We start from the raw sequence: 19316 nt of genomic DNA, 5'->3' as shown, positions 1-19316 counted from the left end.
AATATAAAATACTTAGGTAGAAAAAAACAAAAAAGCTTTATCATGCAAATAGCTAATGTCTATTCACTGACAGTATGTGCACAAGCTTATATGGACAAACAAACTGCATGTGGTTAGTACTTGTGATTCCTGGGTGACCACTAATCCAAAAAATCTAAAATGTATCAGATCTCAATTGAAATTTGGGATTAAATATTTCATGACTGATCAAAATTAGAGATGTCATTGATTGGAATGTTTAGTATCAATATATAGACTTAAAAAAGTATCATGATATATCATTAAATATCAAAGTTAGCGATTCTGTGTGTATATGGATAAAATAAATTCTATCTAGACCTGCAATTAATCAACATAATTCTCAATATGAACTTGGCAGATCCATTAAATGTCTAAAATTTGAATTTTCGGCCTTCTTACTGTCCATCCTTACCATGGTAATGTAAATGTCTATGTGGCAGTGAATTATCAATTAAGCATCGACATTCATAAATTTGTAATCGAAACAGTATCTACATAATAATATTATTAATACATCAATATCGCGTAATACAATGACATCTCTAATCAAAATGTCCTTTAACTGTATTTTATAGTAGGGAAATGTTAAATGCTGTTGGGTCATACAAGCCAAATGAAGACTAGCCTTTTCAAAATTCGGCTCACTGAAGAGACATATTTCTTTGTTCACAGATTTACTGAATAGTGGCAAAACATCAAAGATATATACAATACTGACTGAACTGTATTGTATTGTAGTGCACAATGAAATGTGTTCACAGTCATGTGGACCCTGTTTAAATGCACTTTCTTTTAAAGCACATGTAGTTTGAAAAATGTTTTGAGGGTATTTGTGGGGTGTGGTTATTAGGGATGTTACGAAGTACGTGATTAATACAAGTGACCTTTATACACATATATTGTGTAGGATTACTTGAATGTGAATGTGAATAATTATTTGTGCAACATACTCAACTGCAAATTACACACATTGAATATGAAAATATATGGAATATATGAACACATCATGCTATATCTAGCAGTCTGCAAGTTTTACTAATCTGAATCCCCAGTCCAGTAAAATATCTTCTGATCTAGTACAATCAGCTTATACTGTCCATATGGTAAGAATAAAATCTACTGAAAATAATGCAAAAATACATGTTTGGACTCGATAAGTATTTGGCACAGACTGATCTTATAGTGACAAAATATCAAAAAGCTTCAAGAAAAATTAATTAATTAAAAAAACTACCCCAAAATGATGGTCTATTAAAGCAAAAAATTACAATGAAAAATTTAAGATAAAATAATGCCAAAGATCTGCATTGATTGCAGAAAAAGCCCCTGGTTGTTACCCCTATAACTGTTAGCAAACAGGGTATATATAGTGTATGATTACAAGCAGCATTCTGCAACAACATACTTGACGACCGTGGGGAAGATGTCGGCCGATCGCCCACCTGAGGCGACTCACTCTCTGGTGACAAGGTCGCAGAAGTGACCGGGGTCACAGCCTCTTTCTGAGGTGTCGTTTCCACAGGTTTACGTGGGCTGACTTCTTCTCTATCTACTGTTTAAAAACACCATGCACACTTACATGCTAAACACAGACAAAGTAAATACTAACTTAAAACAAATACAACAGTACATGCATAAACATTTGTAAAATGCTCCATGTAGCAGAGTAGCCGGAGTATGACCAGGGATTTCCCAAATATGAAGGCAATTTGCTTCAAATTTGGGTATACTGTCATTAGGGAGAAAATATTATTTATTTTGTATACATGTAGTTACTTTACAAGACAGCGGTGAGTTTTAAATGGCAATGCCTGTTATTTTACCCATTTTTCACACATTTGTAAGGGAAAATGCTTCAAGCTTTAGGAGCATCTTAAATCAACAGGAAATGCCAAATATGTTTGGGTTTTTTAAAAACAAACAACATTTACCTAAAAGAAAAAAAGTCTCCAAATGAATGGTTCATATGAAACAAACATATGAATAGTTGTAATTCCTATTGAAAATGCAAAAACTCTTAATTATTTTTAAGTTACACACACAAGTTTTGAATAATTGGCATCACCTATTGAACAGTCATGCAGTAGCTATACATTATATCTGTCAGCAGAGATAGATTTGTTATATATTCACATCTTTCGCAGATGAACTTCTGGAGAATGATCAATGATTTATTTAACAAATGTGGTTTCAGAAGGTAAAATTACATATATTCTACTCTGACAGATATATTCAAACTAGCACAACTGTAAGTCAACAAATACTAAAATAGATCAACACAACTGAACTAATAAACAATGATGAAGCTAAATGTCACACTGATGAAACAAAAATGATGTACAAGTGACAGTTAAAGATGAAGTTAATTGTTTTAGAGGCAATTACATGCCAATATAGAGCTTTGCATTTTTTCAAAACATGAGCATACATATAAATGCAGCACAGTAATGCATCAGGAAGCAGCAAGTGGACATATTGGATGAGGTAAGGTTATGCATGCTTGGGGACAGGTTCAATATATACATGCATGGTTTTGAGGAGAACTCAATGATATGCAGGCTTAGTTCAGAGGAATAAATATATTTCCTTGATATGCAGTCATATTACTGCATGCTTCAATCAAGAGACACCAAGAGTCAAAATGCAGGTTATATCGAGAACTTGGAAGTTTCCACTACCCTCAAGAGCTAACTACCACATTCTCGTAAAATATTAATACATCTGATCTGATGTTATTTTGTTTGTGGCACAAAACAATCGTTGTTTAATTTAAGAGTTATTGCTGGGCCAGTTGCACTACAAAGTGGTCAAAACCTACAGATAATAGGTATCATTTTTAACTACTCAGGGAAAGAAATTAATGCCACTGACATTCTAAAAATGCAATAATTAACCTTGCTCAAATAAACAGATGAAATCTTCATTATATCACAAACAAGGGAAATGTCTTTCCTTTAAAACCCTTCCATTTTCAGAAAACTGGCCCAACAACCACTTACGTAAGAATAAAGTCATGTTTTAATATTTGTAGAACAAGCAATATCTTCTCTATCTAATCACAGCAATGTCACATCACACACAAAGTGTGTCACCTTTAGGTTTCTGAAGCAATTGTGGAGCTCTTCCACCACGGGCCCCTGTGTTCATGAACAAAGAGTCAGTGCCTTAACACGACACACGCCTAACTCAAGTAGTGTATACCATTTGAAACCTGGCATGACTTTGGGGATCAAAGCATGGCATAGTCATCAGTGTTATTGTAGCAGCACTGATATTAATCAAACTTGGCCAGAGGCATCAGCTGCGGGTAATTGGTAAGGTGAGCAAATAAATATTTTGTTAAAAAAATGAAGGTTAAAATATGCATACCTCTCATGTTAAGAAAATCAAAACAATCACACACTCTCTCATTCTCACCAACTTCACAAGCCTTTACCTACACTGACTACTCACCTGTGCTAAAGTTACAAAATGTGTATCAATTAAATACACTGTTGACGAGATAAATGAAAACAAATTCCAATCAAGTGAAACAAATAGGCAAGCATATGGACAGCAAGGGATACACTGCTGGCTGCTGTAAGCGCCACTTGACACACATGGAACTAGTTGTACAGACAGCAGCGATGGCAGTATCACATGAAAGTGTATATTGAGATACATGCAAGAGTGACAGGCTCTGTCTGGCTGGTAAGTGAATGAGCGGCAGCAACATGCAGGATGGTGAAACCACCTCGGCTACAAACTTATCACAGAGATCCTCAATTAAAAAAGTTTTAAATGTCTACAATTACAATGTACATTTTCATTTTGCCAGTCAATCTTTGAAGGATGACTTGTTAAAGGCACAGAGATATATATCAATCTAAACCCTATGATGAGCTTGTAGCCTGGATTTCTGGAATATGGATGTAATTTCGGAGTAAAGCTCAAACTAGTACTGTATCTAAAGGCAGTATGATTCCATCTTTTAAAGTGTTATCAGCAAATAAATTATCTATCATCTGATTCAATTTTCAAATACATTGTGTGAGCTTTTGTCCAACTTTCTGGAAGGGATGATTGAGATGTGAAAGATGAGATTCACTGTAGATGATATGAAACATATTCACTGCAATTTCACAATCACATTTCGTTTGATGACCCACAGTATATTGTTTTGAAAATTATTGCATCAAATATGCAGGTATTTAACATCATGTAAAACCCTTGTAGATACATCATAACTGCTCACATTCTGTATTGTTTACGTACATATATTTAATGTCTCTGTTTATAACATAGTGTGAGCAGTTATAATTGAAATCAAACATGCCAATTTTTCACCATAGCAACAATCTGGGCACACATTTTTCTCAAACTTTATCAAACATATTTCAGCATTACATTAATAAACAAAACTAATAAATCATATTCATAAGCATTATTTTTATGATAATTCATAAATAGTAATCATATAGTGCAACCATAGTGGTATTGAAATGTGAATAAGTGTGCCCAGAGTGGTACTGAAATAGAGCAAAGGAAAGAGGGGGCACACCATACCTGGCTCACCCTCAGATTCTTTATCTCCATTCACAAGGGCCTGGGCTTCATCCGTCACCACCTCATCAGGGGGTGAGGTTTGGATAGGTTTCTCAACAATAGGTTCAGGTTCGGGTCTAGAAAAGCATTTTGGAAAATAAGCATTCATCTACAGACACTATGAAACCACTTTAGCAGCAATAGACTCTTAATATATTCCACTAGTCTTTATAGCAATAACATACAGCAAAATCTTTAAAAATGGCAATGTCTACTAGTCCTAGTCCTTAACTAGTGGCCAGTTGATCATCGGGGCAAACATAAGTCTTCCAAGATTGGATTGAATTGATGACAAGCACAGCCTGGCAGCTAAGACATGACACTGCACAGTGAGATTCAGTTCCTCACGCCCCCTGTGCCCCTTCCGGACAAGTGATGAATAAGGCGATTTGAAGTGAACACATACAGTTAAATGCTGACACAGATTTTCCATTTGAAGGTTTAAATGATTATTAGTATATCCTTCTTACTCAGGTTCTGGGGGCAGGAACTCTTGTATGTGTCGTCTTCTCCTCTCCTCCTTAGCACGGGACACTTCCTCGGGATGTTCTTTGCCATACTCCTCTTCCTGTCGGCGTTTCCTCTCCTTCATTTCAAACTGAAATAGAAGGAGAAATGACTTTAGACATAAAACATTACAATGTAATGAAAAGACTTTTGCACATATGAAGGTTTAAAACTTTGCACTGCAAAATTTCATATCTTATTCTCTTCACCATAAACGTTTTTTTGCACATTCATGCTTGAACTACAAATAATGAGAGCATAATATTCCTCATATTTACTTTATTTGGTGATGAATACAGCAAGAATATGATTCCAAAATGTGTACCAGAAGATTCACAATTTGGTATGACACTCAAATTACTTACTGTTGTTAATTTTTCTAAAGCAGCAAATCTTTCTTCCTGTGTAGCAGCTGATTTTTCAAAGGCTTCATGCTTCTTGATCAGATTTTCAACAGCATCTAATGTTTCCTGTAAACAAAAATACATCGCAACAAGATTACTGTATATGAAGATCAAACAATAACATTTTGAAATGTTTCAAAATTACACTGCAAGCATATTACAGTAAATGTAATTAAATTACAAAAGACATCATTACACAAAACATTGTTATGTGAACAAATCTTCACATGTACATGTAGCTATCCAGTGGAAGTACATGATTAAGTCTCTAATGAGAACCAGCCGTGTACTCACTCCTAGGTCTTGGTTTAGTAGGTATGGCTCCTGTGCCATCAACCAAGCTTCCGCCACGGCAGCATCCCGGGCAAACTGGTACACCTCCAAAACTGTGAACATTTACAACAGTCAGTCAGCTAACATGCCATTTTAACCACCTCCAATCAAACTGAAACAAACCCTTGCCACCAAGTTATCAACAGTAACTGTTGTATTTTAAGGTTTATCTACTTCATCAGATGCACATGATGAAAATTTTAATTGTATCATGATGTCCAAAAATCTTAAAACAACAAAAGCCTTTATATACAGTGTAGTGATATGATCAGATCTAGTATGTAAAGTTCCTCAAAAACAGTATCAGAAAATTGTCTCTTTTGACCAGGTTTTGAACACTAAAACACTCACTAAGTTGAAGATGTTCCCATCTCTCGTTCCACTGATCACTCATATCCAGGCGCTGGATGGTAAGCTGGATAAGTTTTTCTCGGACCTGGAATTAGTATGAGAATTAGATATGAGCTCATCATGTATTAAAATACATGCAGGAATACCGATGATAATGAGTTCCAAGTAACATTTGGTTCACACATCTCTTATAGATTTGGGTCAGTAAATGGCTGAGAAATTGCTCACATTTTGACTAACTCACTAATGGATCTTGTGCTCACATGTATCTGATCTCTTTCCCTGATTTATCAAACAATTTGTCCAACTACCTTAAACACTGATTATTCTAATAACAATATGACAATTGTGCATGTATTATTATGATTTCTGACTTCCTTATACTAGAAAGTGACAATTTCTCCACCATGACATACCTCTTCTGAACGGTAGTGTTTTCTTGCCAGGAGGTCTTTTCCAAGGTTGATGCAGATAGCAAAGTTCTCCTCCCGTGCATCAATCTCGGCCTTCAAACTCTGGTGGTTGTTCATCAGCAATTCCACACCGGATACATCTCTGTAAACACACAGTCAGTATTGACATTCATAGCTCTGAACAATGTGAAATGATGATTATTTGTAGATATCCAAAACCAGGTAACTGAGAATGCTTGTATTAAATAAGTTTCATAGTGCTCATAGTGACTGAAACATTTCCCCAGTGGCAGCAAAAGCTTATATTACACTCCTTCAAACGGAATTGTTACTCTTTAGAAACACAAAATTGACAAAGACAGCGAAAGGGATTTAAAACCTCTTCAATAATATTACTGTTGTGATATGTCAGCAAACACACAGATACAAACATTCACATGTAGAATTAGTGGGAGAATCTTATGCCTGACAAAGGCTACTCCACTAACCACTTAGCAATCCAACCAGTCCCAAGTAGAAAACCAGAAATGTCACCTTGGTTTTTCTTGAGTATTCATCTGCCGCGTGATGTCGTCCATCCAAAGCATGAGATCCTTGGCCATGAGGAGGAACCTGTACAGGTCGCTGGCGTCAGCAAGTCGGTTCCGTCGAGTGTCCACCATAAAGTGCAGATCTCTCCATGCATTGACAACCTCTACTTCACGGGTCTGGATCTCCTGCATGCTGCCTCCAGCGTAGGCCGCCTGGAGACGCACAGCCTCCGTCTGGATGGCTTCAACCTTGGAACATGACACCAAATTTATGAGAATTGTCAGGGTATAATTACTGAAATCAAGAATCTCTAACACTGAAATAGTCTTTTTGAACCACATTTGAATTGCAAATGAAGCAACTAGAAGGTCCATATTTTTTTTTTACAGTACTTTATACCTTATATATATATATATGTGTTGAATTTGTCAAATATACATACACTTAACTTAACATTTTACAAGATTTGCCCCCTTTTCTCAAAGTGGGTCTGTCAACAAAATGAACAGTAGTGAGTATTTCTTACGTGGTTTCCAAGTGTTATCAAATCATTTTCAAAGTTAGCATGTTTCCTCTGAAGGGCTGCTACACTCCTTGCGTCACGCCCGAGTTCTTCTGGAATCTGGTTTTTCTTTTCCTGAAATAGATTTTTACCTTATGATTTTTAAGGAAAGAGAAAGACACTTTAGACTCGTCATCTTAATCCAGATTCTTCCATAACAAAACTGGTAAGGCGCTCAGACAAGCCATTAGTCTGTCCCGGATTGGTATTCTTGATCCTGTTTATGACTATAGACACAAATTGAAGCCACCACTTGATACTTACATATATTCTTTCAAGAATATCTTTGCAATCATGGTAGAATTTGTGTAACTCAAATGAAGCTTGTAGCATCTGTGTCCGTGTGTCTATCAACTCAAGTAAATCTGTCCATGCTTCATTCACAGTGTCTTTATATTCAGCAACTGATGCAGCATCAGTATGTTCCGCAGCAATAAGCTGATCACAGATGTCATTGGCTCTCGCCACACGTTCTTGTCCCATGTTCTCAGTTTCTCGGGCAAATTCCTTGAATCGCTCTTGAAGGATCTGAAAGAGAACACATGATATTTTAGCTCAGAAACAGACAGATTTTCAAACACAAAAAAGATAGTTTCAAGCAAAATCGAAATATTTAATGTATTTAATATATAACAGGAATATACAATGGAGTGGCATAACTTCTAGCTTCAAATTGGAGATAATATTGAGTAGCTTGCACCTGGTGAATTCAGTGTATGCCATAACATGTAATCATTTTCATAATCACAATTCGCAGGTCCGTTTTACAACAAATATTGACAAACAAATACTCACAGTAACATGTTCGTAATCTTGTCCTGGCTCGTTTGATCCAGCATGGATGGATTTTTCTTGGATCCACAGCAACAAATCATCGATCTCTCGCCGGAGTGTGTAGAGCTTGAGCACTTCCTCAATCTGGCCCCGTCTTTCACCCGCCAGATCCTTAAGACCAGCATAGAGTTTGTCTACCTGTGACTGGCGCACCGCGATGGAATCACTGCACAAACAAACATTTCAATATTTAAAAAACAAAAAAAACAAAAAACCTTTCAAATTGCACCATAAAATGACTTGCTTTGCTTCCCAGTAAGTTTCCTCTTATCACGGTTCAGCAATTTACAGTAACATTATATTTCAATTATCAACATGCTACAGTATTTGTCCTTAAATGCATTCCATCCTCCACAGAGATGTGTGTACTGACAAAAGCAACAGACCTGTCAGGATGGTTGATCTCCATGAGGTTTCGACTCCTCTCTCCCAGCTGCCGGACCACATCAGCATAGTCCTCCACATCTCTCTCCAAACCTTGGTGTTTCTTCATCATGTTCTGTGCACCGATCTCATCCTTGGACCGTTCACCTCCCATCATGTACAGCTCCTGTTCGCTCATCCACGACTCAGCCTCGGCAGCATCGAAAAAGTACTAGAAACAAGATATAGCTCAGTAAGATCACAACATCAGAATTATCTATAAATCACAGTATATCTTGCATAGATTTGTTTCCATTTATACCATTAATATTGTTCTACTCTAAATACACTGTTTCTACAAAACACACAGATCCTTAATAATTATCTTTAGAAATTCATTCTTAATAAATTCTTTTACAATTTTGTCTTATGACATGATGCAACCCACAGTTTGCTTTAAAATCTGTACTCATTCAGCATACAGAGGAAACTCTTCACACAAAGGCATGATTACCTGATTTTAAGTTGACGACATATATTTATGCAGAATTACAAACTTACTTGTTGCGCCGTCTCGGACAAGTTGAGTCTGTCCTTCCTGAACTCAACAGCATCTTTGAGTTCCTGCCACCTTTTGTTCAAATCATCAATGAGCACTTTGAATTCTTCTGACTGAGGGTGTTCCTCATCTATCAGCTCCTGGCCACACCCAACTATTGACTGGTGTCGTGGTTCATGGTTGTCTATCTCTACTTGTAACGACTGAAACATTAAGGTCAAAGGTTCATTGCTGTATTGTTTTGAATAATTGTTTGGTTTTTTTTTTGTGTTCTTTTAAAAGCCAGAAGATTTTTCAGACTTTGGAGAAGATAACAGTGACGTAAACAATCTGTAAAGTATTCTGCATCATGTTACTGTCACAGTTTCTTCAATCAATTTCTCAAGTGTCAAGTGCATTTGGAACTCACATGATTCTTCTTGGTCAGCAGGTTGACTGTTGGCAGGCTATTGCCATAGTCTTTAGACTCTGCAATTGGCATTTTCTCAGCGATCCAGAGTTTCTCATCCTCCACATCTCGCATGAACTGATGGATACGCTTCACCTTCTCCAGTTGGTTCCTGCGCTGTACAAGGGGCTGCTGAATCTTGGCAAACCTGAAATTAAAAATACTCAGTAAGAGCCAATTTCCTCATTTGTCATGCTGCTTGAAAGACATAAAACAAAAACATACTGAAGTTGATACTGAAGCAATCAAAAACAAGGACAAAATCATTGATATACCCCACAATGGTAAACACTTGTCGTGAATATGTCAACCAGTTATATATAAATATTTTGTGGCCATGGAAATTTGAAATCTATTTCTGTCAAAAATCCCAAACCCCTACTAAACCTATCTATGTGCCAACTTTGGTGATGACATAAAGTACAGTTTTCAAGATCTGCTTCAGAAATGAAATCTTGCACAGACATTGTCCATTCTAATAACCCCAGCAAAACGAGTTGTGGGGGCTTAACAAATAATATTACCAGCTCATCCTACTGGGTATCCATTCACTGCTGGGTGAACAGAGATATATTTAGAACCAAGTCCACTTTTTCAGATCAGTTCATTTTCTAGGACTTTGCCTTATTGCCACAAAGGACTTTTATCGGATTAGATAATGACATAGAAGAATGTCTTATCAAAAGTTGATAAAATCATGAAAATGTCCCTAAAGAATATGTCTGTAGCAAATTCACTTAAGTCACTGGCCCAAGAGAAACCACATACAGCCCTAGAAACTCTCAGGAGTTAACCTATCCGAATATGGTCACCAATTCAACGACAATCTGCAACCACACTTTGCTGAACTTCACCCGATTTGTAGCCTGTGCGCTTTACTCTGAAAAGCCCATACCTCTCGGCTACGATGGTCCTCCTCCTCTCTATCTCCTCTTCGCGTTCTGGTTCCAGCTGTTTGAGATGTGACACATGACCGTCCAGCTCCTGTAGCTGCTGTTCCTTCATCTTCATCTCGTTTTCCACACGCTGAAACATTGAACAGTACTCTTACAAAGAATCAAACACCCCATTGTTTAGCTGAAGAATGTCCTTTCCAAAGTTGAAAAATCCTGAAAATGTCCTAATGCCATCTGTCTTGCAAAATCAGTGAGAATGGTATTCTACAATGTATTGGATAACCACATGTATAGAGTCAGGAATTTCTTTACATGAAAATTTCTATTCCTAACCTTCAATATGGTTAATACCAAAATTCAATCAACAAACTCCAGGTCCTTCAGTCTTCCAAAATTAATCAAGGCTAAATTGTGAGACCATTTACAAGTATTGTTAAATTTAAGGCCTTAGCACATTTTGAAGCTTGTATGAGCCTTGTTCTCTATCCTTGTACAATCTCTCTAAAACAGTTGATCATTTTCACTCACGTTTTGTTTCTGTACATGAAGATTGACTGTGGTAAGATCTTTGCCAAAGTCTTCTGATGTGATGACCTGTGACTCAAGTTGTGTGATCCAGCCATCGATGTCATCACAGCTCTGCTTGTACAGCACAGCACGGTTGGCATCAAACAGTTTCTCTCCTTTGGACTTGCTGGTGGTTTCAAGTTCATCCCATTGTTTATTGAGGTTTTCAAGTAAGGGCTCCAACTGCTCTCGGCATTCTGGCTTCTCCCTCAGAAGGACCTCACCCTCCTGAAAATTTATTATTCAATCAAAATATGAAGTACACTGATGAATGAGTTGCCAACTTACCAAATTAACAGGAAATAATAATACTGGGTGCTAAGACAATTGACAATGGGGAAATACACAACAAGTTAAACTTAATGTTAAGAGATCAAGCAGGAGCAAACAAAGTTTAAACATTGATGAAATTAAAACTTAGGTGATCATAGGTTATGAAACAAGGTCCTTGACAACATTAACTGTATTTCCAGTTTAGTATTTTGTAAACTCTGTAATCAGTAATGTTGTGTGGGATTTTTTGTTTGATAACCCAGAAACAGCAATCACATTGACAAGGATCTGCACATCCTCTAAATGGCCAAAGTCAGCCAATAAGGCAAATGTCTCTAAACGGTGAATTAAATTTACTGTGAAACAGCTCGATAGAAGCAAATAATTCATGCCTGCAGTACATTTCAACTGGCGACTCTTAGTTATTTGGAACCATGTGTATATCCCAGGCTATTATAAAATATCTTTTATTTTAAAAAACCCTCTTCCAATCGATATTGTTGGCAAATAATTCGAAGGGCCTATCAATACATGCATGTGCAAAAGTACTGCATATAGTGGAAAGTAACAAAATCAAATTTTTTAAATGAATCACCATCATCAACAAACATCTGACTATTTTATGTCCGTCATATTTACAACGACTAAGCCCACATTGGAGCCTAGCACAAGGCACTTATGAACATGACGTGTGTATTGGTTTAGAAGTTTGTCGGGGGACATTTAATATTGCAAATACTGTAAGGCATTCTTGAATTTGTTTAATCATAAAATGATCAGGTAATCTTAGATTCTGAAGAATAGAGATTTAATAGAATAAACTAACCTGTATCAGTTTTCCAAGTCTTTCCTTGTTGGCAGCAATCTCAGATTCGAAAGCTTGATGCCTCATGTATTTGCTATGTAAGTTCTTCGCATCCCGGTATGTTTCATCTTGAGCTGCAGCCATCTTGTCTGCCAGCCAGTCACTCAGCTAAAACAGGGGGCATATTACAGGTTTCACTGCAATAACACCTGACATAAAGGCTTTTTTAAAGATTCACTAAGCCTTTCAAAATATATTGGGTCGACTATATGATTAAGTTGAAATTAGAAGCCATCTCACCTTGTGAAACATCTATCAAAGTCCCAGTGGCTTTATACAAGATCAGGTAAGATTGGAAGGTTGTGTAATTGATAATGTTAAAATAAACAGTGCTCTCTTTGAGATGAATTGCTCTCACTGATGGCATTCCTGCAAGGGTTATCAATTTATCACCATCACACTCTATTTACTTATGTAATCACTGTGCTGGCCAAAGAATGTTTTATCACAATGGCATCAATCTCAGCTCCGTGCCTGTGAGAGCTGGAGGCAGTCTTACATAAATGTTGTAACCTGGTCAAATAAACACTTGCACTGTATTTACACATTCCAAGGAGTTCAAGACAATTATCTATAGACTATGATGCAGACCAAGTAAATTCAAGCACTTTTCCACCTGTAATAGCTGTCTTTTTCACCTTGTATCATTATCACATGGTGCTACTCAATACATGTACTTGCAAAGTCTCTGGATACTAATTTAATAAAATACCAAAGTACTGATTTGAAGACCTCATGCAAAGTATTAGTATTATTGCCCTATTACAACTTTGTGCAAGAACTTTATGTGGACAGAGTTGTCATTCGACATATTATGTGCCAAGATATTCTCTGATATATTATGAACCAATATGTCCTATGCCGATACGCCATACACCAAGATATCATATTTAGACAAATGCTTCTGGAGGCTACTCTAACAGATTAGGTTGTAAGTACAGTTTGGGTATTCAGCTTTTAACATTCATCATCATCATCATCATCATCATCATCATCAAACACCCACCTCATCTGTCTCCTGCAGGAACTGCTGCAGTGTGTGTTGGTCCTTGAGCCTCTCAAGCTGCTCCTCAGCGCGCTGTCTGTTGTTGCATCGCCTGCAACACACCGACCAAACTCATGAAACAACTCTACACCTCTTCACTCACACTCATTGTATCACAAGTGAAGAGTTATTTGTGTTCTACCAATAACATCACTTTGAAATGCTTCAAGAGAGACATTAAAAGGACAAATGCGGAATAGTGCCAATTTCCTACCATAAACACTTTCATCTCATTATTCATCCAAGTAATATAACATTATCCTGATACCATGGTCTATTTTTGTTTACCAAATAAACAAAACACTATCTCATTTTTCATTAAAATTCTTTGAAGGACGTATAAAAGTCTGGCAACAATCACTGAAGATAAGTAGAGACATAGCCGACAATATGTCTCTAATGTATCTTGACAACAGTTTGAAAACCCTAACTCACACAATTGCTAATCATATGGTACAAAGAACAGGCCGACCATCGGCAAATATCTCACAAGTTTAGGAGATTAGTTTACAGGTATCTATGCTCTAAAATCTTAAACTGTCACAAGCAATTTGTTACCCTTTGGATTCCAGCACATACATCATCATATGTTCTTTCATATTGTAGCAAAACATTTCACCAAGGATTTAATGTGATCTAGGTTAATGAGGACAGTGATAATAACATCCTGGATACACAACTTGTCACCAGTCAGTATCATACACTGACACTGAAATATTTGTCTGTTTCTGATAAAAGCCACCCTTGCCTGACTATCATAATGTGAAACAAGTTTCTTTACAACTTACATCTGATTCTCATCAGAAATGATGTGAGTCAAAGAACTGAAATATCTTTTAATGTTCAGTGACATTTGCTATTTTCACATAAATCCCAGACTTTCCAGATTTTGCAAGCCTTCCAATAACAATACACTGGATGGAGTGAGCAAGATCGTTTTAACACCACTTTCCATTAAATTCCAATTATATCACGGTGTGTCGGCTTAATGTGGGAGGAAAGTGCAAAATGATGCAGATCTCAGATGTTCACCACTTTGGTGAAACCTATGAACATGGACAAACCTAGGAACATAATCCGGGAAAACCAAGATTCGAACCCATGATCAGAAATTTCTGTGGTGCCCAAGAAAAGTAACTCTACAAAGCGAATTGCGGTGCCTTAGATGATTGGGCTATCCGTGTCACTGAAATATGTTGGGAGGAAGACATACCTTTCATTGATGTTCTCTGCCTTCTTATGAATCTTGTCAGCAGCAAAATTGTTTTCATCTATGAGTCTGTTAGCAAACTGTAGCACTGCATTTATCTTTTCATCATTAGCATCCATGGTGGTGATGAAAGCCTCATGAGACTTAATGAGATTCTCAGCTTGTTGCACTGAATTCTACAAAAACAAACATTCAATTTTAACATTTGAGCACCAGTCAAGTTCTTTGTGATGTTCACACCACAGCATCTAAAATACAAAGAAATGCTGAATTATCACATAGAAATGTCATGAAGCCTCCTCAAGGAAAATGATCTTTATGACATTTGTTGGATAACAGAAACCTGTGCACAATGATCTACATGAGTATGATGGAATGATGGCAATTGGACAAAAAATGTCACCTCGTAATCAAAATGATTCAATTTTAAGTCCTGTTCCAACTAACAAGATATAAATACTGGTGACATAACTCTACTGTGACAGTGTGTATTCCTTTTATAGTGTGTGTACAAATCATAATACTGTCTACACCTTATTGACATACATTCAAGAAGTTGGAAGTGATTTTCATTCAAGTCTACCAAGTACATTCCAGACAAAATCATTCTTCTATTTAGATCCTACCTACTGCAAGATATACACATGGAGTCAATTGATCTTTCAGAAAACTTTTTTTTCAGATGCACAAAATTAAAAGCAAGCTATAGTATACAATCAATTTCTGGTATAGCTCATGGTCATTAGTCAATATTTTAGGCCTGAATATAAGTAAATGACAAAACTCTACATACATCATATACATATATATATATGTGTGTGTGTGTGTAAGACATACATAGGTTTATCACATGCAGAAAGCCAGGGGGAGCAAATTTTTATCTGGATGTCTGAATTTGTCATGATTTCTCAAACAATATAATATTGGTTTTGTTTCCATTTTATGTAAGGCCTATAATTATTCTTTTTTTGTTATACATGATTGACATTTAACAGCAAATACATCAAAAAGACTATTAGGACACAAAGGACTGCAAAATAATTTCATTAAGCCAATTCATAATCAACTGAAAAACACCTATACATTAATAAACAAATTATAACCCAAATATTGTATAGATCTTTAAAATGTTCCTTACAACCATGTTGTCTACCAAAGTTTCACAACACTTTCTTTCTGAATGTATGCTATAAACTAAATGTTCACAAAAGCATGTGAGGTTTGATAAGTTCCTGAAATATTCATCAATGGCTATTTGTGATATTATGAATGATGCAAAATATATATGAAATGAAACATGATGAAAGCTTAGAATGAAGTGTTGACTCTGCAACTTTGACAAACATGTACAACATTGACACACTGTTATATATACATCAATCGAATGTACAGAAATCTTTCTTTTTAAAAAAACAAACAAAAAACAAAAAACATCACACATAAGACTTGAACATTGATCAACAGGAAATTTGTTTCCATGTGTCACTCTTAGAAGACAAATTTGAGCTTATAACTTGTTTACAAATATCTAAAGGATATATTTCATATTTGCTATTTTGAACAGAGAGTTTAAGTGAAGTAGGTTTTCAGCCCATGGTAATAACACACAGCTGTCCTGACTTCACACTCAAAAACATTTGAGTGAAGTACACAATAATGAGCAATAATTAAAACTGTGGTTCAAAATGGTCCTAAATTGATGGAAATGAGAGGGGTTAAAAAGTAGAAAGTTTCAGAATCAACACAAAATATATACTTAAAGCTCATGCATGTCTTTAATTGTGGACTTGACACATGCAACGGTAAATAGTAGGCCCCATGCACTGGTCATGTTGACAAGCTAACTATCTGATCATAGCTGTTACCTGTCTGTCTACCAGCCCGACGGTGCTCTGCACAACAGAACAGGGACCACAATACAGTAACATACACCATGGCAATTGCCAAACTCGCTCCCATAAATCATTTTGTTCTACAAATGCAACCATGAACTAAGGAATAATTCTTCCACCAAATCCTTTTATTTATCTATTTATGCGATATTTTTCAAATCATTAAGTACTTCCATTGTCACATGATTACTTGAATGGTTTGATGTACATGGCAACATAACAAACCAATCATTTTAAGTTCTCTGAAAGCAAGGTTGGTAGCCATTACTAGATATCACTTCACAATGACAGTGACAAAGTCTGCTTGTAAAATATTAGCATCATTTTCCAGAAGATGCATGTGATATAGGACTAAAATAGCATGCCTCATTCAAAAGTTGAATGCAAAACAACAGAACATTCATAAATGTGTTGTCTATGAATATCATGACTTTGGGACTGATACATGATCGATTACATGGAAAACATCACAAAATCACACAAAATATCTTCAAAACCTGTTCATATACATTGTTTTGACTGGAGAATATACAGAATCAAAAGGATTTTGTGATGCTTTCCAGTGTACAACTGTATACAAGAATGATGAGAGAGGAATTACATATTGTTAGTAAATTTGCAATAAAGATACCAAGACGTTTGAAACTGACAGTAAGCCAGAGATCTTGTTCACAAATATTATTTTTCCTACAGACTTTAAATATTTGCATAGATTTTAGGGTATATCCATACTCCTTACTCCTAGACAGAAAACAAAAACCAGCAACTGATTGAAACACTCACAGGAACATCCTCCTTGGACAGGAAGTTCTCCTGTTGATTGAGAAGCACTTCAGCCTGCTTTGCATCTCTCAGGAACATCTGCAATAGATACATCCAATTGTAAACAAACCCTTAAGCTAACTCCCTCATACACTATACACATTGATACACAGAACATGGAATAACTTGAATTAAGTATAAATGTGTTCTCATCCACTAATCATTATTCAACAAGTAATTCTTGTTATCAGAGAGAGAAAATATTTTTTCCCCATATTTGCTTCTTTGTGTTATTGTTTTTACAACATCTAAATGTTAACAAATATGTGTGAAGTTATCTGAGTGTGTTGTTTTACCTGTTGATTGAGAGATTGTGACAGAAGCTGCTGTCTGTTATCCCACATCTGGTGGAGTTCTTTCCATCCATCATCAAGAGCTATCAAGCGCTGAAACCAAATAAGTCTTCAATAAGATGCTGTCTGATTTTAACAGTCTTGATACTGTTCATGCCTTATCAGTTAACAACATGAAGCGAATCATATAAATAGAAATTACATGAAAGAGATCATAAAGTTTTTTACTTGCAAGCATACGTTTGTGAAGTATGGGATGATCACTATACGAAAGCAAGCTACAAGGAAGAAGTGCAGCTTGAAACACTATCAGTGACATTATCTGGCAAAGTCAGTAAAATATCTCCTGATATTGGTCTGTTAATGTTTCATTCATTACTCTGTATATAACCAGACACAGTATTGTCTACTGACCTGCTCAAGGAACATGTACTGTGGATCTTTTTCTCCCTCTTTGATAACCTTGTCGCCAAAGTCCTTGATCTTAGCATACTCAGGTCCATATGCATCTATCTCCTCCTTGAGTTGTTGATGTTGGTTGAGAAGTTTCTCTGCATCAGCCAGGCTGTTAGGAATGTCCTCTGATGCGATGGTGGTCTGTGTGCGGGACAACCACTGCTGGAAGTGGTCCAGGCTTCCGAGGAAACGCTGAAGCTCGCCAGCTTCTCCAAGTTTCTCATCTCTTTCTTTGAGCTGTAAATGTGTTATTCTTACAGTTAGCACATGAAATAGAAGAATCTATCAAAGACAAACTTGTAATTTCTACTCTCAAAACAACTGAATTCATTTTTCAATTATAATTTTTATTAAATAACTAGTATGTTAAGAACATGTACTTGTCTGATGTTGTATACTTTCACTGACGACTTGTCTCATGTTGATCAACACAGGCAGGCCTTACAGGCATTGCCTTCTCTGAGACTAGGTTATGATGCTATCATTGTCAAAAAAAATCATTCCAGAAATATTTACCATGTCTTTGAGATCCATCCAGACATTGTTAATTTCTGCAACCTTTTCCCGAATGGCCTGGGCTTCCTCTGGTTTTTCATCCTGGAGTTTCTCTGCCTCAGCTTGGAGGGACTCCAGCTAAAATAAAATAGAAATTACCTTAAATGTCAATGTACACAAATATTCCATGTCAACATATGGAGGTAAGGTTAAAAAACATAACTAGACATTGTTTTAATCCGCATTCAGCAATATTCCATCCATATCATAGCGGCCTGTAAGGGCTCATTTAAGGCACATTTGCACATGATCTTGAAGTACCCACACTTGATGACAAATAATGGTTAGTCTTGAAATGTTTGATATGCACTTGGTGCATGTAGACAAAAATATTATTCTTGCATTTTTCGATAATAAGTTGCACTTGTGTCGGTTTGAAATAGCTAAATCCATCCCTTCCTGTATATGTCTATGAGCCTGGCTGCCCAATTCCATTCAGTCACCTCTCACAATTAGCATAGGTTACCGGGGTCTAAACCAGAATAATAAGGGGGATGGAACATCCCATGAACTTCAATTATAAAGGAAAAGG

The 19316-nt window shown here is 36.4% G+C and overlaps 1 protein-coding gene across 19 annotated transcripts in view; it reads right to left on the bottom strand.

The window, feature by feature from the left end:
* The window catches only part of LOC124125335 (spectrin beta chain-like), a 91147-nt gene that overhangs the window by 5334 nt on the left and 66497 nt on the right, over positions 1-19316 (bottom strand). For 5 of the 19 annotated variants that reach the window (XM_046488618.2, XM_046488619.2, XM_046488617.2 and 2 more), the window contains 24 exons: positions 18746-18862; positions 18188-18466; positions 17777-17866; positions 17442-17519; positions 16632-16658; positions 14770-14942; positions 13518-13608; positions 12473-12619; positions 11335-11601; positions 10806-10936; positions 9872-10058; positions 9465-9665; positions 8927-9135; positions 8502-8706; positions 7971-8234; positions 7671-7781; positions 7148-7392; positions 6617-6755; positions 6201-6285; positions 5811-5902; positions 5478-5582; positions 5076-5203; positions 4567-4682; positions 1427-1573 (listed from right to left, as the gene is read on the bottom strand). In XM_046488618.2, coding sequence (XP_046344574.2) covers positions 1427-1573; positions 4567-4682; positions 5076-5203; positions 5478-5582; positions 5811-5902; positions 6201-6285; positions 6617-6755; positions 7148-7392; positions 7671-7781; positions 7971-8234; positions 8502-8706; positions 8927-9135; positions 9465-9665; positions 9872-10058; positions 10806-10936; positions 11335-11601; positions 12473-12619; positions 13518-13608; positions 14770-14942; positions 16632-16658; positions 17442-17519; positions 17777-17866; positions 18188-18466; positions 18746-18862 — 3634 coding nt within the window. Of the gene's footprint in view, positions 1-1426; positions 1574-3113; positions 3159-4566; positions 4683-5075; positions 5204-5477; positions 5583-5810; positions 5903-6200; positions 6286-6616; positions 6756-7147; positions 7393-7670; positions 7782-7970; positions 8235-8501; positions 8707-8926; positions 9136-9464; positions 9666-9871; positions 10059-10805; positions 10937-11334; positions 11602-12472; positions 12620-13517; positions 13609-14769; positions 14943-16631; positions 16659-17441; positions 17520-17776; positions 17867-18187; positions 18467-18745; positions 18863-19316 lie in introns of all 19 variants that reach the window. The other 14 variants (XM_046488629.2, XM_046488633.2, XM_046488630.2 and 11 more) reach the window with 8 other exon arrangements.

Source organism: Haliotis rufescens, unplaced genomic scaffold (assembly GCF_023055435.1).
Source record: "Haliotis rufescens isolate VD_foot unplaced genomic scaffold, xgHalRufe1.0.p SCAF_3, whole genome shotgun sequence".
NCBI lineage: Eukaryota > Metazoa > Mollusca > Gastropoda > Lepetellida > Haliotidae > Haliotis > Haliotis rufescens.
Note: the sequence above shows the minus strand (reverse complement) of the source record. Positions and strands in the feature narration are given on the sequence as shown.